The 26428-nt window shown below is 41.5% G+C and overlaps 1 protein-coding gene across 2 annotated transcripts; it reads right to left on the bottom strand.

The window, feature by feature from the left end:
- Positions 1 to 4798: 4798 nt before the first annotated feature.
- Positions 4799 to 26419, bottom strand: c9h19orf44 (chromosome 9 C19orf44 homolog). Of its 2 annotated transcripts, XM_078259466.1 has the most exons (11): positions 25999 to 26419; positions 25736 to 25903; positions 25467 to 25594; positions 23406 to 23925; positions 22693 to 23059; positions 21641 to 21720; positions 15093 to 15573; positions 14079 to 14168; positions 6692 to 6858; positions 6201 to 6249; positions 4868 to 5049 (listed from the first exon to the last, which is right to left on the bottom strand). In XM_078259466.1, the coding sequence occupies exons 1-10, from the start codon at positions 26110 to 26112 to the stop codon at positions 6235 to 6237; spliced, it is 2130 nt and encodes a 709-aa protein (XP_078115592.1). In that variant the 5' UTR covers positions 26113 to 26419; the 3' UTR covers positions 4868 to 5049; positions 6201 to 6234. The 2 variants fall into 2 exon arrangements, with proteins under 2 accessions (XP_078115590.1, XP_078115592.1); XM_078259464.1 differs by lacking the exon at positions 6201 to 6249 and having other exon boundaries at positions 4799 to 5049.
- Positions 26420 to 26428: the final 9 nt, after the last annotated feature.

The following is a 26428-nucleotide window of genomic DNA, read 5'->3' as shown; positions in this document are numbered from 1 at the left end:
CTACTAAATGTCAATCTTATGCTTTATCATGGTTGTTGTATCATCAACAATCTGCAATAGATGTAGTGATGTCTTTGTCAACACGTGTGAATTTGTTAGATCAAAAGGAAAGTAAGCTAACAGCAGTTCCGGAAGCAATGGAAGTGACACCGGCGAGGGCAAAAGGATGTTTTTGTTCAAATAAGAGGTATGATGGACCAGGAATGTTTATGGGAATATCAGATTGTGATGACTATATGATGACCCTGGATAAGCGTGAACGCAAGGTTAGTGATGAGACATATAAAGTAACTTTTTCTATACCATCTAGTAAAAAGGGTAGGACGGTAATGGTGAGAGATCAGCTTTTGCTTGGCAACGTGACTATAGGGAATTTTCAAGATATTTGGTGGGTATGTGGTAATAAAGCCTATTTATTCTTACCCTATGGGTGGATAGGATGTTGTTATATGGCGACGTTGAAGCTTCTGTACGAGGTTTATACCATTCAAAAAGGGGAAGCGCCTGAGACAGCTCAAACTAACAGAAGAGACAGAAGAGATTGAAAAAGAGAGAGATGGCACAATTTCATGATTTAGAATCTTATCACTGGAGAATCAGTTTGAGAGAGAAATGGGGAATAGGACTTTTTCCTTGGTATGGTGTAACATTTTTGGCAGATCACATTGATAATATTACTTACACTTTGCAAGGCTTTGCAAATGAGACGATAAGAGGTTTTAATTAGACTGACTCTGTTGAAACATGACATGGCTCTTGACTATATCTTAGCCAAACAGGGTGGCTTATGTGTGGCTTTGAACTTGACGGGAGATGATTGCTATACTTTGATTCCTGATAGTTCTGATATCACTAGTGTTATAGATGCATTGAAAAGTATAAGGGATGCGTTTGGTAGATCAGAAGGAGCTGGATGGTCTGCAAACGTTTGGTTGCAAGATCAATTAGGACTAGTGGGAGCAGTAGTGGTTCAGATTTTAGTAGCGGCTCTTTTAGCGCTATGTGTGATGTTTTGCTTTTGTACTTTGTTGCTGACTTTTGCGAAGGCTATGATATTGAGATGGGTTGGAGTGGTAATGCCTGGAGATAGTACTCAGATGCCTTTGTTAAATGTGACTGATTTGGACGGAGATGAAGCGATACTAGATGGAGTATTGATGGAAGCATATCCTTTTTGAATATCTGATTGTGCTATGATTTTCACATTCTCGAGTGTTGTTGTGTTGTTTAAATGCCTTCTTCTTAATCAGAGGGGGGAAATGGAATGTGATTCATATTATATTACTTTTGATATTTGACTTTCATATGTGATTCCTTTTTGATATTTGATTTTTGATATTATTCATTTATTATTCATTTTTTATTCTTATTTTACATTCATTTTTATTCTTATTTTGATGTTTTAATTTTCATGTGTTGTTTTGTGTGTTGTTTTCTTTTCTTCCAGAGCATATGGGGGAATGTGCAGAGGGAGATTCAGATACTTGAAAATGGACAATAAAATGGACTGAGAACTCTGAACCAGGACAGTGTGGAAACGTTCAGATCTCATCACACCAATACTGCATTGACAATCAACACTGCTGAGAAGCTGCAGTGTAGTGGGCTACATTCCTGTTTGTTTGAGATATATATACATGTTTGTATGAGTAATGCATAATTTGTGTCATAGTCTTTTTGTATTAATTGTTTGGAGAATGATGTTTTCTGTCATGAAGTGAATATACGAGAACCTCAGATGTTCTTCTTTTTCTTTCTTTTCGACGCTTAGGGAGATGGGGTCTAGGCAGGGAAAGAAATAGTCCTTTTTCGGTCCGATGGGTTGACCAGCCTGAATTTGGACATCGTTTTGGTTTTATTTCATTTTCTGAGGTTTTCATATGTATTTGCTTGAGCCATATCTTCACATAAATTGATAATGATTTATTTTCTAATTGATCTGGAGTACTGAGGTGGTCGCCTAGGGCAGAGGGGCCGTGAGAGAGTTTTCCTATCTAGATTGATTGATGGTTATTTGGAAAGAAAGCTGCCAGATGGGTTTTACGCTCTCGCACTCCATAAATTAAGTTCTGTTACACTCTATAAATTTGTTTACACTCCAAAAATTATATTATAAGGGACCTGATGTAATGAGAAGTGTTATTCTGTTGTAATCCTACTCTCTTTGTTTTTTGGAGACTTTATTAAGTCTCAAAGGGGGGAAATATGTAGTATCTGATTGACTTAAAGTCTTTGTTATAACAAACATGGTTCCATTTGGCTGAGGTATATGGTTAGAGGGCACATTCCAGAGGAAGTGGCTCTGTGGGGGCAAATGGGGTTACTGATTGATGGCCCCCAGGACAGAGGAGTCCGGTTTTTGGGGTTGTGCCAAAGAAAAGGTATCGATTGGTCAGTTCCCTACTCCAATCATACACTTACGAATATCACAGCGTATGTTATTACAATGTAAAGGATATATACTGAATTCACACAAAGAAAAGGCAGAGCGACAATATTTGAAGATCGGGTTGGTCGTCTCTCCGAGCTCCTGCAGAAGCTTGTAAAATTGATGCTGAACCTCTGATGTAATAAACCTTTTTATAATCAAGAACAGTGTCAACGAAGTTCCTTCTCCACACATCGGCAACGCAGTGCTGCAACTTAATTTACCACACGCATTCTTTCAATCTGAGAGCATTTCTCACTGATATTACGTTCAGATTTTGTAATAATTTCCCTCAAAACCTTGCTCTCACACTCAAATAGTCACTGCTCGCGCTTGGATTTGCTCTGCTTGTGCTCAAACTTTGTGCTTTGACTCAGATATGTTGTTCTGTGGACAGATTTTCTGCTTTGGCCCTTCTCCTCGCACTCAGCTTGATTCTGCGCGCTTGCAAATCTCCTCTCGGATCTCTCCTGTGTGTATTGTTGACCAATGAAATGATCCCTGCCCCGCAGAGGGCGCGTTCGTTTATATTAGAATGTCCGTTGCAGACGGCTCCTCTGTAACCATCAAGGGGGTAAGCCTCTCCCCGGAACGCGTAGCTCCTATGGCACCATTTTGATGCTACCAAGCCATCACCTCCCGTTAGCATTCCATTGACTGCCATTCATTTTGGCGCCACTTTGACAGCAAATAACTTTAAATCTGAAGCGTTTAAAGACTCTGTTTGTCCATTGTTTATTTCTAAAAAAACACGACAATGTATAAAATGCTCCATTACCTTGTATCTCAAGTAATGGCTCTGTAGTAGACATTTTTGTAAAAATAGGCTAACGACTACTTACTGTCGCATAGTAGAGGAATTACCTTATAGTACAGGAGAAGCTCGCAGGCAATTTCGACTTACATTCGCTGTTTAAGTTTAATTACTAATGTTAACTAGCATTTTAGTTAGCAATAATTAGCCTGTGCCTATGTTATGTCCTTACATATACCTACGCTCTCCATCTCTGTAAGATTCAGAATGATTGAGATTTTTCTTGGCACAGCTACCAGAAGACTTCCAACTTTCAGACAGGTTGCTCACGTCACATTTACGTCTTCGAGCTCAGTTGGAGGCTGCGCAGTAACGTTCAGCCATCACTATTGAGTGTGAGAGCAAGGTTTTGAGGGAAATTATTACAAAATCTGAACGTAATATCAGTGAGAAATGCTCTCAAATTGAAAGAATGCACTCTTGAATAAAGATAGGAATATAACTCCATAAAGATGTACACAGTGAGAAAAATGTGTAACGTTTTTCCGCCTGTTCCCCACTGATGTTGAAAAGCAGAGATACACAGTTCACGAGTGTGCTGTCAAAAGAGAAGTACTATATATTCCAGCAACTCCTACAGATTGAAAAATTATGCATATTTTCCTAATAAATAATTGTTACATTTTGTTGCTTTTCTAGATAATGCATTAACTACAGTTTAGGCCAGAGGTTTTTAAAGTGTGAAGGGGAGCCTCCCCAGGGGTGCTCCAAACATTTTAAAAAGAGGCTCAGTGAATGGAAGTAACAATTATTACATTTGTTATCAAACAAATATCTCATAGAATATCCTAAATGTATGTGATTGGGTTAAGGAGTTAGTTCAGAGATATAATAGTTTGGGGTAATATTACTGTTTTTCCCACTTTCCCAGAGTCAGTAACAGACAGACCTTTTTTATGTATTTGGTGTAGTCTGAAGTTGTGTCAAACAATATTATTAGGCTATCTTGGCTCAATTGCTGAGTGTCTCTGGGTTCAAATAACAATCATGATCCCATAGGTATCCAGGAATTGAAAAAAACAAACATGTTTTGGTAAATTATTCCCAGTTTTAAAAAAAATCAAATAGTCTCTTATCATATCACCAATTAGTTCCTTAAACAGGTGGCGGCTGGAGCAGGCGCCGTGTACTCCATGCTTTAGGGAGAAAGGCTGTTACATTGTGCTGGTTCATTTTATATACACTTATCTTGTCGCCACAAGTTAATTAAAACATAAGAACGAGTTAACGTAGGAACAAGTTATTAAATCGTGGGAACAAAGTAGTATCTTGTGGGCAGGCAATAGCACTTTGCGACCTTAATACACAGTTATTTCTGTGACAATTTGTGATCCTTTTAGGGCTCCATAATTGTCACCTCTGCATTGGTTTATTTGGTAGGGCTGGATCCGAATATTCGTTCGATAGGTAGGTATTCGATTTTCTATTTTGGGATTTGAAAATTCATTAAAAAAAATAACTGGTATTTGGTATAGCCCTATTACTTGGTCAAAGTTTTAGTCTTGAAAAAGGTCCTTGTTACCGAAACATCGACCAAATGAATCACTGCAAAGGTGGCAAGTTTGTGCAGGAATTTACTGTTTTCTTGTTTGTTTTTTGATAAACAACTACCGTAATTCTTCCAATTGTAGTAAAATATATTTTAATTATGTATACAACTTATTTTAACAATGACATGGCAAATGTCTGTTCAGTAATCCAGGACATTCAGTAGTAGTGGTCAGATATGGGAGTCTCTCATCTCCTGCAGAACCTCTTCCAAAGCTTCCTCCATTGTCAGTTTGGAAGGTCTGTGCTTGCGAATGTACTGTGGAAAGAATGACAAAATGTTGTAGATAAACTAAAGTGTGAATTGTCTACAGGTTTCAGAAAGCCACATTTTAATGGAATTTAGAATGTAAAACAAGTTTAAAGGGTGACTGTTTTCTGTTCATTTTATCTGTCTATTGGTACTGACTGATTTTCCACTTCACTAAATATCAGATCAGATACATCAGTTAGTGAATGCAGGAACGCTGCATGCAACAAATGTATCGCAGAGATAAATATGGTGATAAAATGTTCGCTCTATTACAAATTGGATATTCAATCAATTAGGCTTTTAACCAGCAATAAAACATAATTTATTTTGTTTAGACAAACTTTGCAGGGAAATCTACTGTTCAGGATTATTCACAACTGTACATTAGTATGTACCGTGTGTGTATGTATAACTATTAGGGCTGTCAGCGTTAACGCTGTTAATCGCGATGAATTTATTTATTTATTTATTTTTTTTAAATCGCATGCCGGCATTTATTAATTTATTTTACACCTCACTCGGCTTTGCATCGTGCCTAACAGGCTACTATTTTGACCCTTTGCAGCACCGTTACTTATCATCAAGCTGCCACTTCCTCCTAACACATCCTGCTGCTGCAGGCTGCAGGCATGATGGAGAAAGACAGCAGCAATGAAATCCTGAATGGCGCTTTTTATTTTCCCAAACTCCCGGACGGCTCAGTAGACAAGTCGAAAGCCATATGCACATTGTGTAAAGCCGAATTAAAATATCGCCGAAGCACGTCAAGCTTGAGCTATCACCTACGGAGCTAAGCGTAGTACAGTTCACACCGCGAGCAGGGTACGCGCGACACAGGGCGGAAAAGTTGAGCGAAAGGAAAAAGAGACTGTGCTGTCGTGCGCGTGCGTGTGTGCGTGTGTGTGTGTGTGTGCGTGCGTGTGTGTGTGTGTGTGTGTGTGTGTGTGTGTGTGTGTGTGCCCTTGAGAACTGTAACTCGTATAACTTATGTTGTCAGTTAATTGTAGCATTGACCAGCATGCTACTTGCCGACCTGTGGATGAAACCAAATCCCAAAAAATTACTACAGCTCTTGCGAAACGGGTGGCAACTGCAGACCTGTCAGCATCGTAGAGGACTCGGGTCTTAAAGACGTACTACGGTTGGCATGTTCTGACCTGTCTCGTTGCCGTCGAGGGGGGACAGTAGTTTTCACAGATACACATCCTGTACGACACGGAAAGTCTCATTAACCGGTGATCACTGGACGTCAGTGAGTAATCAACATTATTTAGGAGTTACTAAACACTATATTGACTCTAGTAAGGACAGGGATTTTTTAGTTTTTTAGTTAGGTACTTAGGAATTGTGCAATAATGACAGATTCACACATTTTTCTTTTGTTTACAGTAAATAAATAATTACAAATCTTAAAATCAAGTTCAAAAAGTAACTTTCTTTGCATTCATTTGATTCCCAATCAAGATACACTGGTAAAAATTGCTTTCGATTGTTAATATGTACTTAAAAACTGTTCTGAAATGCAAAATAATAGAATTTTAATCATGTGATAAAATATGCGATTAATCGCGATTAACTATAGAAATTCAGTGATTAATCGCGATTAAAAAAAATTAATCGTTTGACAGCCCTAAAAACTATGCTTTACCTCTTTGGTGTCCTCCAGCATGGTGTATCTGTAGTTTGGTGGTCCCAGGCCCTGCACCAGGCTGAAGTGACGATGTCGGCCTCTTTCGATGAAACACCTTGTCATGGCAAGTTGCTGTTTTAGCATTTCATTGAGTGCAAATACAGCTGGGTTGAAGGTGCTGAGAGCTGAGGGAAGGACACACACACACACGGACGGACACACACACACACACGGACGGACACGGACACACACACACACGGACACGGACACACACACACGGACACGGACACACACACACACACGGACACGGACACACACACACACGGACACGGACACACACACACACACGGACACGGACACACACACACACTTTAGCACTCCCAAGCAAAAACCACATTAAGGAAAATGTGGTCTTACTTGTGAAGGAATCTGACACTATTGGTACTACTACTGTGAGATGAGATTAAAAGAAGTGAATGATTGTCTTCACCTTATGTTTAACATGAGGTTGGAATTAATTTCCTCATTTTACTATTGGTAAAAAAAAGTGTACTTCCCAAAATGCAAAACTATTTCTTTAATCACTGATCAGCCTAGTGTAGCATGGCATGAGTATATTTCAGATACTTTTTGCAAGCAGGTTTGATAATAGTTATACATTGCAAGTTCTTAGCAACACCATCCGGCGGTCTGGTGTGCGACCGCTGCCTGTGGCCACTGCCCGCAAGGGCCGGTCTGATAATAGTTATACATTGCAATTCCTTAGCAACACCATCTGGCGGCCTGCTGCCCGGCCGCTGACCGCTGGTCAAACTGTGCAGCCTCTGCTCAACCCGTACGCCCGGCAGCAGCAGCCTCTTAATTTATTACGAACACAGGCTAATCAGAAAGCACTAACGGTCACAACCATGTCTAGGATTTTCAGAAATATAGGGGGATCAGTGAGCGGCCCCTCCTCAAATGGCATTTGGATGACGTAAAGCCATCGAACACCTTTTTTTTTTTCTTCGTCACGTTTGGAAGTCGATCGGTAACGTTAACAGACAGTGTGTGAGTCTAATGATGGAAAGCCAAAAAAGAAAAGGGAAAGGTGGCGCTGAGATGGTCAGACTCAAAGGAAAAAAAGGGATTGTGTTGCTGTGCTGTGTGTGGTTCATTCATTCACCATCCCAAAGTCCAAAGCGAAAACGAAGCGAGATCAAATTAAAAATATTATATTACCAGGCTACTAGGGAAAATCATGCCATAATTGAATTTAAAAAAGAAAAATGAAACTGAAAAAGCAATAGCGATAATTTAAAAATGTAAAGTGCAATGTCAAAAGTCAAATTTAAAATGCAAAGCTTAAATATAAATGCTTAAACGGAAATCTTTGATTGATTGAAAATCGCAATGGAAATAAGAAAAGAGAAACATCAAATATGAAACTCAAAATGTGAAATGGAAAAGCTTAAATGGAAATACTTAAAATAAAATATCAAATGATTAGGGCCCAAGCGCCGACAGCAGCGAAGGTCCTATTGAAACTGAAGGAATTATTATTCTTCCGGCAAATGAATCGCCTTTTTGAGGGGCTTAACATACTCAAAAACTCACCAAAATTGGCGGTCGCATCAAGCCTGGTGAAAATTTACGTATTTTATGGGTTTTGGGAATAGGCGCACAAAAATGGCTCGCTACCACCCCTTACGAAACATAAAAAATGTAGCCCCTGCAGTACGTTTAACGTAGACTAACGAAACATGGTACACATATGTACATGTCAAGATGTAAGCAAGCAAAAGCTTGTTGGAACCATACACTAAACCCAACAGGAAGTCCGCCATTTTGAATTGAATGTTCGAAATGAGTGCGATTTGGGCCATTTCCACATGTCGTACTTTAACGAACTCCTCCTAGAGATTTCATCTGATCAACGTCAAATTGGGTCTGTACCATCTCAACACCTTAAAGATGAACAGTTATTAAAAGAAAAACTTTTCGTCACAGGGTAGGGGCGTGGCGGCCATTTTGAGCATTTATCGATGAACGAGGAAGTTGTTGTAACTTTAGTTTACATTGTCATATCTGCCTGAAATTTCTCACATTTGACAAGGGTCCAGGCCTGAGGTCATCTACAGGGCAGAATTGACTTTTGGTCATAGCACCCCCCGCTGACAACAGGAAATCCGCCTTATATGACAAACATCATCTGATTTACATGAAACTTATGTGTGGTCTACGTGCGATACTGAGCCGCCCCCTGTACTTTAACCATGCCCATGAACTTAGGCCACGCCCTCTTTTATGGCTTTTGAATCGTTTAAGGTAGAGTCTTGTGTGAGGTATCATTGAACTCAGCAGAGAGTTACTTCCTCATTGGTGATGTTTGGCCCACCCCCTATTCTTAAGCCACGCCCCTTTCATAACTGGTGACCCATTTAAGGTAGAGTCTTGTGTGAGGTATCTTGAACTCAGCAGAGTTCTGTTTTCATTGGTCATGGTTTGACCGCCCCCCTATGCTTTAGCCACGCCCCCTTTCATACCATTTTAACTGTTTAAGGTAGACCCTTGTGTGAGGTATCAATGAACTCAGCAGGGAGTTCCCTTTTCATTGGTGACGATTTGCAGTGTCTGAGTGCCACGCAAATGCATGGTAGCAAGGAGCGGCGTCCGCTTTTATTTTTTAAATTGAATTATGGCATCATTATTCCTAGTAGGGTAGTAAAATTAAAATATTTTATTTTTCTCTTATTGTTTTTTCTTTGGACTTTCAATTTGAATTATGAATAAATACAGTATATCCTCCATACCATCCTTGGTATCCTGGTAAAAAGAAGTTCTTGACCTCTTTCTTTTTGCGTTGAGTTCTAAGGTTTTCTGCTCTTCGCAGCCTTCCCATGTGGCTCTTTAGGTCTGGTTGCAGAAGGTTAATTCCCTCTTTCTCCTCTAGTGCGGATTTCTTCCACTGTTTCCTCAAGAGCCTTCTCTCTTTGATAAGGCGCTCAATTTCCTGCTGCCTTCTGGATTTCAGAGGGGCTGTTGTCTTCTTCTTCCCTGGCTCTTTCATTCCAAACCTTTCTGCACCATCGGTGTAGATTAGGTTGCTCATTTTCCCCAGCTTCTTCTCCGCTGTTCCTCTCAGTCCGTCTAGGACCTTGCTCAGATCACGCTTTCTTGCAGCTGGACTTCAGCCACATTACTTGAAGTCTATGGCCTTGAATGTTCTTCTCCAGAGCAGTCTTCATCTGGCTGGTTTCCATGTTCTCAGATGTTGTGCCCTCCTTGACAATCAGGGTATTGATGCTCAGTGGACTGTGGGTTGTGTCCTGCCACTCAGCTTCACTCGACTGACTTGACCCTTCTCTCAGGAGATAATGATCAATGCAAGGTTCCGTCTCTCCTTCAAGCACTTCATCCGCCCTTGATGTATTTTAAGGCCTCTGGACCAGCCGCAGCTGCATACTCTGAGCTCTTGTCCAGCAGCTGCTGTTGTAGGTGCCATGCCGATATCTGATTCATCGTCGTGTTCATGCCAGGGTCGGGTACCGTGCTGTCAGTTATGAGTCATCTTCCACCCCTGCTCTCGCAGACTCAGGGGGTATTTTCTTTGTTTTAGTTTTTGTTGCTATGAGGGGTGACTCCTATTGAACTAATAAAGCAACGTAGCCTGCCGTCATAGATAGCTAGTCCATGACAGCCCCGTTATGGTCTTTTCCTCCTGTCAGAATATTTATCCTCATCAATGAAAAACAAAGCATTGATCATTAACAAAAAATGTATTAAATTTAAGTACAAAAAAAGAGTCATCGCTATTGGTAAAACTACGTGGCAAAATAGTCATCTGTACTTGTTTTTCTAACTGTATTCCCCCTTGTCATTTTTGTTGCTATGAACGTGTTAGGGATAAGTGCCAACAACTAAACAAAAACAGCTTAAGTTCAACAGTCCAACCAATAATCACTTATATAATTACAATTTGGCATATCCAAACAAAATCAACAATTACCATCAACAGCCATACCCCTTAGGACCTTTGCTTATGATAGCAATTAATTGCGGTTAAACAAAAACTGTGATCAGGTAAAAAAAAAAAAAGTATTGCGATTAGACAATTATGTAATAATTGTTACAGGCCTACACACAGGCCCAAAATACATACACATGCACAAAGAGGACCTATACACAGTATCTAAGGATACTTTCCAGATAAAGTAAAGAGACCACACTCTATAATTTACAGAGACCCAACAATTCCCCCAAGAGAATGGAGTTGCGGCAACAGCGGAGAGAAAAAACTTCCTTCCTAGCTCTAGGTGGACAGCCATTTGCCTTGACTGTTTGGGGGGGGAGAGAGAGAGAGAGAGAGAGAGAGAGAGAGAGAGAGAGAGACGCACAGCAACTACAATAATAACCTCTAATTAAAGCTGCAAGAAGCATTGGAAGGGCCCTCGCGCCTCTGTGCGCGTTGGGGTTACTGGCAGACGCCGCTCCTTGCGACCGTGCGGCACTCAGACACTGCAAATCATCACTAATGAAAAGGGAACTCCCTGTCGAGTTCAATGATACCTCACACAAGATTCGACGTCATACAGTTCATTAGCTGTGAAAGGGGGCGTGGCCAAAGCATAGGGGTCGGGGCAAACCTTTACCAATAAAAAAGGAAGTCTCTGCTGAGTTCATTGATACCTCACATAAGACTACCTTAAACGGGTCACCAGTTATTAAAGGGGGCGTCGCTTAAGCATAAGGGGGCGGGCCAAACCATTACCAATGAATAAGGAACTATCTGCTGAGTTCAATGATACCTCATACAAGGGTCTACCTTAAACAGTTCAAATGTTATAAAAGGGGGCATAGCTTAAGCATAGGGGGCGGGCCAAACCATCACCAATGAAGAAGGAACTCTCTGCTGAGTTCAATGACACCTCGCACAAGACTACCTTAAACGGTTCAAATGTTATGAAGGGGGCGTGGCCTAAGTAAGTGGGCGTGGTTAAAGTATAGGGTGTAGCTCAGTATCACATGTAGACCACACATTATAAGTTTCATGTAAATCGGATGATGTTTGTCATATAAGGCTGATTTCATGTTGCCAGCTATGACCAAAAGTCAATTTTGGCGTATAAATGTCCTTGTCAATCGTGAGAAATTTCGGCCAAATTGGACAATGTACACTAATGTTACAACTTCTTCGTTCACACCGTTGGACGAAAAGTTTTTCTTCATTAAAAGGTCTTTAGATGACACAGACCGAATTTGAAGTCGATCTGATGAAATCTCTAGGAGTATAGCACCTTGACTTTTAGGCCTACTTCCTGTTGCCACTAGGGGGCGCTATGACTTTGAGTAAATATTGGCCTTTATATGTCCTCATTGATTTTGGATTGAAAAAGTGAGAGAAAAAAGTTGCATTTGTCCACTGTGAAGGTTGTAGAAACTTTGTGAAGTGGGTTAAGAAGTTTGTTTATTGTAGAAAACCAGGGGAGCGCGCAAAAGCAAAAACCAAAACCAAAACGTAACGGTAGGAGGTAAACATCAGTAAATATTGAGAAGTGTGAGCTGCAAGGTCTGTGGTACATTCCCATTGCAAATATGCCATTAACATTGATTGAGTAAAAGGGCCAAAACTCGGCTACGTTGATATAGCGCCTCCTAATGGTCAATCTTCACCACATTTGGTACAGAGCCTCAGAACGGCATGCTGAACGAGCTTCACAAATTTCGTGTTGATTGCATTTACTGTGGCAGAGATATTGCAATTGCAAATTTGCCATTTAAATGCATAGAGTTATTGGCCAAAACAAATACACCCCCTAAAGGCCGATCTTGTGTCATAGTGGGATGTTGAACAATAATCTCAAGGTTCTTTGCTGATAACATTTAATTTGGCCGAGATATGATATGATATGATATGTGTGTGGTAGCTAGCTAGGAAAAATGTGTTTGGTTGTCAAATGCGCATACTTTAACGTAGCAAAATTCTTTAAATAACTTTTGGTCAGGTCCATCTGGAGATGCTATTTACCAGGTTTCGTGCAGATTGGTCGCACAGCCTAGGACGAGTTCTAAAAGTTGGTTTTGCGTGTTGCGCGATATTGCGAAAAAACTTTTAAGCAGAAATGGGCGTGGCCTATGTCATGTGATTCAGCTTGATTCAAGGAACACGTGGAGGTAAGGTTTTCTAATGTGCGATGTGTAATGTGAGAGTTAAAAGGCAAAAACATAGCGCCACTTAGTGGTCCACATGTCATTTTTGGTAGGTTAGGTCCATCTACCCTGTTAAGTTAAAGTTATTCAGTGTAAGTGGTGAATCTAAACGTGGGTCCCACAGGCCACGCCCACTTTGACAAATCAGTACCCCACTGTAGGGGTGGACTCAGGAGTGGCCGTAGATGGTACCCATCAAATTTTGTAAAAATCGGATGAGCCGTCCATGAGATATAAACTTTTTGTACTTGTAGCTGGAGATGCTACCTGCAAAGTTTTGTGCCAATCGGTCGCACGGTCTAGGAGGAGATTGAAAAAGTAGGTTTTTTATAAATCAAGATTTTTCACGCATAAAAGTGGAAGGCGGAAATGGGCGTGGCCTATATCAGGAGATTCAGCTGGATCCAGGGAACGCGTGGCTATATGGTTTTTGAATGTCCGGTGTACGGTGTGAGAGTTATAGTGCCGAACGCGTTTTTTCTGCTATAGCGCCACCTAGTGGCAACATTTGCAGAGTTTGTCTCCTTACAGTACCTCAACCAGCTGAATTCTTGCAGCCAGTCTTCCCAAAAATGGTGGGTTCGGGCCTTTTTCGCCACACAAACCTCTGACTCTGAATCATCATCTGACTGTGACACTGTAGACTCTGGTAGTAGCACACTAGCCGCAGGTCTCCTTCCCAAAGACGTTTACGCACGCTCGATTATCTCTAGGACCCTCCCCCTCCACACATTAGCCACTTACAGTGGCCATTCCCTATCCTTCTCACACTCATTGGCATGCCACAGATTCCGGATTCATTGACGCACCCCTTCCATGTTTAACGTGCACACTCTCAAATGTTGGTCGCAAAATGCGACCATTTGGTCGCAGTCTGGAGCCTTGCAAGCCCTTCAAAAAGATAGTTTAAAAAAAAACCTCAGTATTTTATATTGTTTATAAAGTTTTTGAAGGTTTTTCCTGAATCTAAAAGTAATCCTGCAAAATTCAATAGCTTTCACCTGTAATTGGTGCATTAGCACCAAATATAGATGGCCCTACCACAGTGGTCACAGTATGACCACTGTTGGAATTTTGCATTATCTTTTTTAATACATTTTTTTTAACATAACAAATGTAAATGATAGAGACATGTCAGAGGTAGGCTCTCTCAGAGTGCTTTCTAGTGTTCTATGTGTATTAATATTGTATTTAGTTTTGTTTAATTGAATCTTACCTTCCACCATTTCTGCACTGAGAGTATGAGCAACCATTGGGGTGGGATCCATGTAAGTAATGCCCACTGCAGGACTCAAAGTAGCCATACCTACAGTGAGGAGAGACAGAGAAACAGAAGTACTGAGCTGTTCTATACAACACCTCCAGATTCCACGTCATTGTCAAATTAATCCTGATAACTTGGTGACTACTGTGAAGAAATGTGACAGTGGTAGTGATGATTAGTGCCCCTACCACATCTTAGGGCGCTTTCACACCTGCCTCGTTTAGTTCGGTTGAATCGCAATAGTTTGTTTGCCCCGCTGGTGCGGTTTGTTTGGGCAGGTGTGAATGCGGTAATCGCACTCGGGTGCACACCAAAAGCGGACCTCGATGAGGTGGTCTCGGTACGCTTTTAATCAAACTCTTGAGCGGTTTGTTTATGGTGAGAACGTGATCCGGACCTTGAACCGCACCAACTTATATATACTCCGCAAGTTTGAGTTAATGTCTCCTGTAGCCAGGTGTGCTTAGCAATCTGCGATGCAGCAGAGCAGCAAACTGTAGCATCTTGCAGTGTTTCTCTCACAGAAACAGACAACAGTAGAGTTGCCGTCCATCACTCACATCTCCCTGGTCAAACTAGCTGCCACTAAAGTTGGAGAGAGACACCGGCAGAGCGAAGTCTCTGTGACCAGAGCAGACGTAGTAGTGTTGTTCGCGAAACAATGTCTGATTATTTAGGCTAAATGAAATGAGCTGGTTTGACCATGGAGACGCAAGAAATATGCACTAGTCCACACAAGACTGTATTTACTTTCTTGCTCCTGCCCCAGACACATTTGACCAATAAGAGGAGTAAACGTTCTTGCGTGACTTGTAATGACGCATTTTGGTACGCTTGGATTTTGGTGTGAAACCAAACCAAAGGAAATCGCTCCAAGTTTACAAACTCATCAACTGATTCAGGCCAAACAAACTATAGTTGTGAAAACGCCCTTAAATATACAAATGTCATGTATGGCAGACTAACCTGCGGGCCATGTTAAAGCCAGTGGAATGGGCTGAGTCTGTACTTCTGCCTCTTTTAAAACCATTCTAGTTGAAGCATGCCTCCTTGACTTGCGAGTTAGGTTCAGGCTGTCATGTGATACAGAGAATCTGGAGTCCCTGCTTCTGTGTGTTTGACTGTGATCTGGGGTCTGTGAGGTGCAGGAGCGACTTGTGTCTGAGAAAGTGCTTGAGTAATTATCTTCTGTCCTCTCACAGGACACATCTGAATCCTCCTCTCTGACCTCTAGTACCACCTTCTCTTCATCTCCATCTTCTTGCAAGTGCTCTGAAATCTGGTTGACACTGTATTTTGACTCTGTCCTGCTGTCACTCTCGAAGTCACTTTGGTAGTCCAATGCGCCCTCCTGCTGCTCCTCTTTCTTCTCCTTCTCCTTATATCGTAGCTGCTGTTGATGTCTGTTAGGGGATCCAGGAAGAGGGACGCTGTGTTTGACTTCTCTCTGTTTAGGCAGTAGGGAGAAAACAAACACATCAGCCAAGAGCTTGATCTATGGTTCTGCGGAGTCTCCACACATAGCTTTCACTGTAGCTTACGTAAGTGGCCTGATGTTTATACTTGTACGTTGGTGTGTACGTCGAGCAGGCATGTGTGTGGGGAGTAGGTGATAGAGCAAGGGAGAAAGTGGGAGAGTGACGGTGATTAGCTTCGGAGCGAGTAGTGACTCTAGAGTCATAGTGAGAGAAACAAAGTGTCTCCCTTGTGCTTTCTGACCAAGGTGGGAAATCTGTAGCAGGAAAAGTTAACCCTCTCCTTGATTTCATGTTGTTTATGGAGAAGAACAAGAAACAAGGTAAGTGGATGTAAGAATCTTCCTTTCTCTGACTCATAGCTTTCAAGTGCTCAAACGTCTCCTGTTCTCACAGTGAAAATCAATGAATCAGTGAACCCATGCACACCTGGGCCTTTTATGCCCGAGCATGGGCCACGTAATGGTGTATCTTAAAGTGATATCCACGTCAACTCCCCTAGTGGGTCAGTCCCCCGTACATGTGGAATAGGTAACTCTGTGGAGAGATCTCATTACAATAGAGAATTGCTATTACTGCTTATTTGTATAATAATTAAATTGTGTTATGAATACAAAACAAAGTGTAATATTTCTATTTTGAAATAGGCTACATTCGATTGATCAATACATTATCAGTGATATTGAATATACAGTGTGGACCACCATGGTTAGGCATTCATGTGAACCGCGATTAATTGCAGAGTTTAACCTTCATAGTGTAAAACTTGACACTAAATTAATGGGGCGCAGCAAAAAGATGGAGCGAGATGACGCCACTTGTTCAGGGCAATGCAGCGGTTGCAACTGGGGTTTTCATGCTTCTTCCTGTACAGCTCACATCAGGTGTTAAAAACAACTGCAACAAAACACTGGACTACTTTTAACATGACTACAAGATGTTTTTAACTGGTCATGAAATGGTCTCAATTTAATACTGATGCCATCAGACGGCAGCGCAGCCCGCCACACGTTGTTGTTCACGTTAGTGTAAGTAGTAAATTTAGACGTGGGTCCCATTGGCCACGCCCACTTTGACCCTTCAGTATCCCACTCTAGGGTTGGCCTCAGGAGGGTCCCTAGATGGTACCCATCAAATTTTGTAAAAATCAGATTCGGTTCTTGAGATATCAACTTTTTGTACTTGTAGCACCCCCTAGTGACCAATTTCCGTAAAACGTGTGGGGGACCTTCAGAGCGTCACGGCAAACAAGAATCTAAAGTTTGGCGTTGATGTCATTTATTTTGGCCGAGGTATGGCAAAGTTGGTGTTTTCATAGTTAGCTACACAAATTTGTTTGTGTGTAATATGCACAATTTTTATCCTATCAAAATTCTTTCTACTTCATGCTTGAGCCTTCACGCGCAGCCACAACTGCCAACAGCCTTTAGCATGGCTAGCTAGCGCTGATTCTCCCATATTAGAGATGTCAATTATCTTAGAACATAGTCCACATCTCGCTTTCCTCGGGTCCTGGACCTTCTCGAGCCACGTCTTGTATGTTTCAAGTGAAGCCAGACTTCACCTCAGGCAGCATCGCAACAAGTGAGTGAAACGGAAGTGAACTGAACGTTATGCCGCCCGAATATAACTATAAGGTTAAGGACGTTAAGACGACGTGAAATATTTTTTTTTATTAAACAGTTTTTTTTATTAATCACATATTATTATGCTGTGTTAAAAAAAATTCCATGACTTTTCCAAAACTTTCTGGGTCGTTTTATTTTTCCAAAACCTTTCCATGCCTGGAATTAGCATTTTTCAAATTCCCTAACTTTTCCAGGTTTTTTCAAAACGTAAAAACCCCGATTTAACTTAACACACATACAAAAAATATCGGTTAAATTAAAGATGACATGGCAGGGAAAATAGCTTCAAAAAGGCCAAAAAAACGAGTTAATTGCGGGTCTGCTAGCTTTGGACTGCTCGCTAGCTGCTGCCCATCGCGTCGTAATATCCACCAGTCAAATCTTAACATAGGCTACACAGCGAATATAATCACAGATAAGAAGATGGCTAGATGTTACAATTATGTGTGGTTACTACTGATCATAGACACTCCGTGATTTACTGCATGGATTAACGTGTGACAGATAATTAATGCACTTCCCAGAGCTGGGATGTGTTCAGGCATCCATTAGCTAGGAAGTTGCATTGACACACCCAGTGAACAACAGTATGTGGGTAGCCATGACCGACCATGTCCTCTAAAAACATGGGCTACGTGTTATATAAATATTTACTTAAGTAAAGAATAGATGTTAATACAAAATAAACCCTAGATTGATGTCTTATATTTGCCATTATGAGGTACTTCCCCCCCCGCCGTTAGCGTAGCATCGCGTACCTGTAACCCAGCCAGCTACAAAGAACTGGTAAGCATCCAGACTTTTAAAAGCTTTGAGATCAGCACCAGTATATGGGGATACCCCGTTTACCACAGTGGTACAGATCGTGTGGACTGAAGTCGGGCAGACTCTGTGATTTAATGAGGTCCGTGAAAACGGAGGGAGAAAGAATTAAGGGTCGGTATCCAATCCTGCTATCTCCAACTTCTCCAAATACTGCTCTTTGTGAGCACCTACCAGATGCCCTACCTCGACCGATAACGGCACGGCAACTTGTTGTTCAATAGAAGAAGCCATAAAGCCATAAATACAGTTTATTTAGTGTTATGTATTTCAAACTGATTGAAACTATGAAACTTTCCGCTCGTCTACTACTGTTTAGCCTGTGCTTCCGCCGTCCGTCATGGCGTCGTCACGTGGTCGTGGTCACGTGTTTGCAAAGGGTCTATAGAACAATAGCTATGACATGACGTCATAACTAATGGGATAATGGGTCCGCCATCTTACCTGGGTATTGTTTACAATTGTCACCTATAGGCAGCAAGTATGGTTGTCAGCTATACAGCACCTAATTGCTTTACCAGAAGGACCAAAGAGACCTTGCATCACTTTCCACACGTCAGTAGGAGTAGATTTTTAGTAGTTTTTTTTAAACTATAACTACAGAAAAGTGGGTGAACTAGTTACGTTACCTAGTAACGGACCAGCTGAGATGTCAGTTATTGGTGATTGCTAGCTAGCTCTTAACAGCATTTATAAACAGCAAACATTGTTTTAGTAGTTTGATTTTTGAGCTCAAATAGGACGTTTAGTAACGTTAACGTTATAACAGTTTTCTCTGAAACTAATAATGCAAAGTTTGTTGAGAGCAAAGCAACAGTGGAATTCATTAAGGTAAGAAATTCAATCTAAATCCAACAATTTTACCTATGGATTGATTTATTGAAGTGAAGTTGATGTTTTGGTCACAAGAACCTTTTTGAAGACCTGTGCATGAAAATCCACATGATATTCTTAGATGTGTTATGCGTTTTCTAATGCTCTAACTAAGCTCACAAATTCATAATGAGATGCCTTACTTGTTGTATAGTAGCCTTTCAATTGATATTATTTTCTGGTGTAAGCAAGGACACTAATGATTAACAATCAACTATGATTTGAAAGCCTTGTTTGACATATTATTTCATTTCAACTAATTTGACTGTACCTAGGTTACTGACACCCTTTTTGACATCTTCAACAGTCGCAACCCCCAGGCCAATGGTACAAAGGCTGCCATCTGGCCAGAAAAATGGCCCATCATCAGCTAGGTCCTGAGAGACACAAGAGCCTACCTGCTGTCTCTGAAAACCTCTCCAGGTCAACCGCTTCATCTATCCCAAAGGTAACTAATATGAATGAATGTATATATATATTAAACAAACTGTTCTTTCCTGGAGGCCATGCCTGTATGTGATGATGAAATTAGGTGATGCACGAATTTATATGAATGACATCTTTGTTTAACTACTTCAATCACAGTACTATATTGAGCACTGACCGCCTGGTGTAAACAAACATTCACATGAAAGTCAGAAACAAAACACACTAAAGTACCGATTGCAGAAATATAAAAACAAATATGTGGCTTTACCACACTTAGTAGTATTTAGATTATTTATTTGATTGCACATTTTAAATACTGTCTTTGAACTAGACAGTTAAATAAGTAAAAAATATATATGAAACGGTGTATTTTTTACAGCGCACACAGAGGAGCTGCCTCCAGCCCCTCCCTCCCCTCATGAAGTTGTGTGCCATGTACATGACAGCGTCCCAACGTTGCACTCTCTCAGAGAGGCTATCGTTACGTTAGTAGTAGCATGTTGCTGGTGTTCTTGCCGTGGGATTAACTGTACTAATAAAACCGTTGAAACAACGCAGCCACGCTGCTGTGAAAGCTCCCTGAACTTCATTTATCAGAGTCTGGTTGTTACCCCTCTCCTCCACTCTATAGATTTATAACGGAGCTAGCTAACTGGAGCTAACTGCTAATCAGAGCTAATCGTTGCCAACCGAGCCTTCAGTTCTGCGTGCCTGTATCCATTAACTGCATGTATGGACTCGAGCCCGAATAAAACCCTTCATTTTATTGAAATGATGGTAAAAGTTTTAAACTACAACTAAAAGTTGTTTGAATGACAGAAATCTGCTCAAGGTATGCCTAGCGTTAGCGTGCTAAGTTTATGCTTTCTCTGCGGAGTGCAGACTGATTTGCTCTAGCGAGTCACGTGACCAAATCGCAGCCTTTGCGATTACGAAATCGTGTTTTAACATATCGCGATATAATTGCAAACACAATTAATCGTTCAGCCCTAGTCCATACATACCCTTCTCATCTCTGTGCGTGTCGTAACTGTCTGACGCACCCACCACTAGCCTAGTTTAGCACAGATCATGGAAGTAACCGGCTTCATCTACCCTACTGCTCCCAATAAGTGACAAAATAACGCCAACATTTTCCAATTTACATGTTGTGATTTGTATAGTCCAGCATGTACAAATAACAAGGTCACATGAGACACAGCCATCTTCTAACCGCATACATACTGGGAACTACTATACTGTATATTCTCAGTAGGCAACCACAACTGCACAAGTCAACTCAAGCGAGTGAGCAGAGACCTTCCGAGACAGGTTATAGGAACTTCCCAACCGGCAGACTCAGAGCCAGAAACATTGCAAGCTCGCAGACCATGGGACTCACTCGAGGACTCAAAAGGATGTCACGAGAACCGATACCTTTCGGTTCTAAAATGACAAAACACCGACGATGCCCATTTTTTTGAAGCACCGTAAGCACCGTGAGCGCCGGTGCCAGTGTTAGCAGCATCGGTGCTGTGCCTATTCTGGAACTGATGGGGGCAGTATACGCTTCACAGTGTTCCAATCGATAAATTCAGAAGTAGGAGGTCACAAACAAGCCGAAGTCACGCCCTTCTACTTCTGGTCCATGGGACAGATCACAGTACTATATTGAGCACTGACCGCCTGGTGTGACACGCCCCCTTTCATAACATTTGAACCGTTTAAGGTAGACCCTTGCGTGAGGTATCAATGAACTCAGCAGACTTCCTTTTTCATTGGTAAAGGTTTGCCCCGTCCCCTATGCTTTGGCCACACCCCCTTTCACAGCTAATAAACTGCAGGTCGTAGAGTCTTGTGTGAGGTATCACTGAACTCAGCAGAGAGTTCCCTTTTCATTGCTGATGATTTGCAGTGTCTTAGTGCCACGCAAATGCATGGCCGCAAGGAGTGGCGTCCGCCAGTAACACAGACGCGCGCAGAGGCGCGAGGGCCCATCCAACGCTGCTTGCAGCTTTAATTCAATGTTGTGTTTACAGCTTGTTTCTACTGCCTTTAAGAGGCTAAAATAGGCAACGCTGGTTTAAATTAATCAGGTTCTGACTGCTCAAGTTGCTTGCCCTAGTGTGTAAATCATTTCATAATGGATAGAATGGCCAAAATTACATTACATTTTCCTTTAGGCTGAATTAGCTTAAATGTAATGCATAATTGCAATATAGTACACATTCAGATAGCATTACATATGACACACAACTAATTTGTAAATTTACTTTTCCATACTTAATTAACTTCTGTCATTACCCACCTCCTTTCCTGGTGTTTCCTCAGTAAATTCAAGGGTAGCAGGGACAAGGTCATCTAATGTCACCACATTTATTTTGAAGTCTGCAATAACACAAGATCATAACAGTTTATAAATGATAGTGTTTATTATCAACACATTATTTAGTGTGCTACGCTAAATGGCTCATATGAGTCAGAAATATATATTATATTACTGTATTAAAATGTCATGACACGGTTTTATGTTCAAAAGTGGTGCATTAGTGTATTATAATACCTGCATAATTTCCCCCATAAGGGATACCTGTACATGCCTATACATTTAAAAGATTGTCATACACTTGTGATGCCCTGCACAGAAACTCATATTTGTCCCTTTGTCTGTTAATTCTGACTCTACAGAGAGATAATTCATGTACCTTGTTGTCCATCTAGGATGCATTATATGAGGAGCGAAGAAAATATGATGATTAACAGAAAGAAACACCATTTTTCCTCTCTTGCAAAATGATCAGCTGAACATTTGGACATCAACAAATCATTAAAACAATAATTTTGAGAGATTGGTACAGTATAACTGGTATACACAGAGGAGAAAACTGTTGATGTTAAGTCCTACTGACTCTTATTCCTGGTAACTGATATCTGGAAAAGGATTGAGGAGACTTCACAGATGACCTGAACACTAAGTGAACAGACTCCTTTATACTGTTTGGCCTCACATCTGGAGAACCAGTTGTCAATCACATAATCATAACAACTTAGGGTCCCACACTTGTCGGGTAGGCCCCCTCCAAAAGGTCACAGGTGAAGATTACATATATTGTTGTTCAGCTCTCCTTAAAACATAATAATTACACCTGGAGAATATTAGTTCTCATGGCCTATGACTATCACAAGGGTCCCAGTCAGTCATCAGTTGGCACGCGAGGTTTACACACATAATAACCCTATATAATATATTGTATAAGATCCATTTGAAAGCATGCAGACTTAATATTCAACCTATCTGTAACTACAACATTAACTGCTATCTTTCCTGATGTATTTGATGCCCCAATGAACTCCTCTCACCTTCAGAGGTAACTGCACTCATGTCACTGTGGGGATCTTCAGAGCCAGGTCCAACCAAGAAGAGCTCCTCCAGAGAAAGCACCTCGCCACGGCCTGACATGGACGAGAGGGAACGCTGTGGACTCCCCATCCTGTGATTGGAGTTCAGTCTCAACGGAGGAGATGGGGAGACACAGGGAGGAGAGGGGGAAAGGGAGAGCACAGAGGGGCTGAAGTGAGCCTGAGCCTGACCGATGAATCGGAAAGGAGAACTGTGGCGAGAAGGAGAGGCAGGAGAGTGGGCTGGTGCTGTGTTAGGGGATGATGAGGGAGGGATAGTAGCGGGAGGAGGTGAGGAGTAGACCTTCTGGCTGCTTTTGCTCAACAGCTGTAAGAGAGAAAAGCATTGTATTAAAAGCATATATTTTAAACTGTGTGTCTGTCAACTACAGTGTTTCTGTAAATTTGTGTGAAATGTTTGCTTCCACTTGTGAACCATGCCAAAGACAAATATTCTTTGCTTTGTTATAGACAGAAATCGTTTAAAATTGACAAACAATTTTTCAGAGAAACTGTCCTAGAACATGTAGAGCTGACAACCACTGACATGTGAACTGAAGCCTAACATATGCTGAAAATAATATATAGCATGTCTGTCTAAGACATGTTGCAACTATGCCATAATGAGTCAAAAACAAGCCAAAACAGCTCATGATTCAAAAGTTGAAAGGTACCTTGTCTGCTCTCCTTATGAAAGAAGGTCTCCTTGGAATTAAGAAATTGTTGTCTATTGAATCCAATGAGTCTCCAAGCAGTTTCTTCCTGTCCTCTTCATCAATTTCCAGACTCACACCACTCACTGCTCTTATCGACTTTGTCTCCAAACCTCCCGAAGCAACTACGGCATCAGCAGCTCTGGACTTGGACCGGACACCAAAATCTGCTTCTTTTGGAGGCCTAGCATCAGCAGTATTACCATTGTTAACAGCTACAGTCGTTACGTTCTTAAGGAAACGTTTCCCCTTCAGACTTGTGTCACTGCTGGACTGTGCTGAGAGTTGCACAGGGTCCTCCAGGGAGTGGGTGACTGGTGGTGGTGGTGAGATTCCCACATCTGAGGTTAGATTCTCAGCAGGTTTTTGCCCCTGTCTGGTATGTTCCTGAACCTGCTTGCCGCTGTGGATATGGCTCTCAACTTGAGCCAGTCTACTCAAAGCAGCAGTCTGGGATCCTTGCTGGGAAGATGACACATTTCTGACCGGAGGGGGTGAGAGGAATGAATGACAAGAATAATACAATAATTGAGTTTCAGCAGCAGAAGTGAATATTGGAACTGGAAATATCAAGAATCAGTGCATCAGGTGGTGAAAAAAACAATTCATTTTTAGCCAATCTAGTGCTTAAAGGTCCTATGACATGCTGCTTTTTGGATGCTTTTATATAGGCTTTAGTGGTCCCCTAATACTGTATCTAAAGTCTCTTTCCCAAAATTCAGCCTTGGTGCAGAATTACAGCCACTAGAGCCAGTCCCACAATGAGCTTTCCTTAGTATGTGCCATTTCTGTGTCTGTAGCTTTAAATGCTATTGAGGAGGAGAGAGGGAGGGCAAGTTGGAGGGTGGGGGTGTGGTCTTGACCAACTTTGCAAGCCATGATGTCTCTCTCTTTCTCTTCTATGAGATTCTGACAGTATGATAACCGTAATACCGTTAACGGTAAGTTAACGGTATTACGGTATTGCAATTACAGCTATAATGTATTATTTTTTAAATGTCTGGCTAAAAAACAACAACTTTTTTTTCCATTGAACACAATGTATTTTGTTTTTAAACACACTGGCAGGGAGAGGGGTTTCTAAACTGCACTCTGTCCTTGAAGACTCAAAAAAACCAGCTCATACCTCAGGAACAGTATGACAGAAGATATTTGTGGTTTTGAAACTGTGACTTTTTCAAACCGTGGTATACCTTAAAATCGGTAACCGGCCTATGCCTACCCTCCAGACCATTGTTAATTATGTGGCTAAAATCATTGTTAGACCCAGGATTTAAAGAACACTTATTCAAGACTGTTTTCCACAACTTTAACATTCATTTATTTAGCAGGGGGTTCAAATAACCATCTGTTAAATGCTGTTGAAGTGTTGCCTGCGCAGTATATGCCCTTGTCGTCGTTGACACATGTATCGGGTGCAATCTAGGATCTAAAAGGAATAAGAGCTTTGAGATGGCCTTCAAGATAGCGGACCACCAGTGTACCATATACTTTGTCAATAGCAATCCCCACCAATCGGTCCCTAAACGCCCCAGTTAGATAGTAAATTCCGTAAACATATTCTTTACAATTATTCCCTGAAATAACCAAGCGGGCCGCCTTATTGCACTAACCAAATCTTCTTCAAAACTTGCTATTTTCAGCGCATAGCTTGCTAGCTCGAAGTTTGTCGTTGCCCGAGGGAAGGGATTTTAAGAACGGCAGCACAGAGAGAGGGGAAGTGGAGGGACATCCTGCGTCAGCCAATTTGATTACCTTCCCAGACTCTCTCTCTCTCTCTTCCTTCACAACAGCTTTCGTTTTAGTTTTGCTAGCTACAGACACTTCCACACACCCATATACCCATGCATGACTGATTACTGATTTCCACGTTCTTTTCTATTCCTTAATATTATTTTTATAAATAAATGCCTATTTTACGTTTATACCTCATCTGGTATCACATTCTTGTAACAGCCTAGGAGCCGGGTTGTGACAAACATAACATTTATTTATCTTACATAAACAGAACCTTGACGCTACCTGTGTTTAGGCACCTGCTGCATTTGGCTTTTGCTGACAGGTGACTGGCTGCTGTTGGTTGCAGGTGGTGGAGCCTTCTTTAAGAACCTGCTCCCTCCTCCACCCAGAGAGCTCTGAGGTCTGAGATCCTGGCAGAAGAAAGCAAAAGGTGGACGCTTGTTGTCATATTGGACTTACAAACGTCCCACTGTGGAAGTGTCTAAAGTCCTATTGCATTTATGTTCTGAGAAATACAGCATCGGTTAGCAATGCCTTCTAAAGTTGTTTACCTTGGTAGAATCGCCCTCTCTTCTCTGAGTCTTCGCAGCAGCAGAGCCCAAGGTGTCAGCTCCATGCTCAGGAGCTGAGCTGACCGAGGACAGATCACTCAGATCTGAGAATGACGGGTGTGTATTTGAGGAAGAAAATCTGGTTTTCACAGCCTCACCCACAGCACCCTAAAAAGAAGGAAATGAAAGACACGTTTCTGATGTTACACGCGTGACTTAACACTTTTTGAGATTTGAAACACACAAAAAGGCTTGAAACTCACTGTATGTACTGTAGCCCCCTGCACAGACTTAACGCCTACTCTGCTGTTCCTCTTGGCAGACAGCAGTGCTTGAGCTCGGTCCAGAGCGAAGCTTCGACCGCCTCGTTTCCACATCTTTAAACTTTGGGACTTGGGGCTGTTTTATCCTGCGTTGGATACAGTAGCGTCAGCTAGTTAGCTAAGCTAACTAACGTTACATACGGTACACTTTAAAAAAAGCGCTTCATAGATTAATTTCGAGGCCATTACAATTTCACATGAATTAACGTTAGGTTACTATAATTGCTCGTGTTGCCAGGTTCAGGTCCCGTACCTCCGCTTTTCGGTGTGTTTCGTTTTAAGCATTGACATATATATAACGTCACAGCTTCTTTTTTTTTTTTTTTTTTTTTCCTTCTTCTTCTTCTTCTTCTTCTTCTTCTTCTTCTTC

This window comes from Sander vitreus, chromosome 9 (genome assembly GCF_031162955.1).
Source record: "Sander vitreus isolate 19-12246 chromosome 9, sanVit1, whole genome shotgun sequence".
Taxonomy (NCBI): domain Eukaryota; kingdom Metazoa; phylum Chordata; class Actinopteri; order Perciformes; family Percidae; genus Sander; species Sander vitreus.
This window is presented reverse-complemented; position numbering and strand designations above follow the sequence as displayed.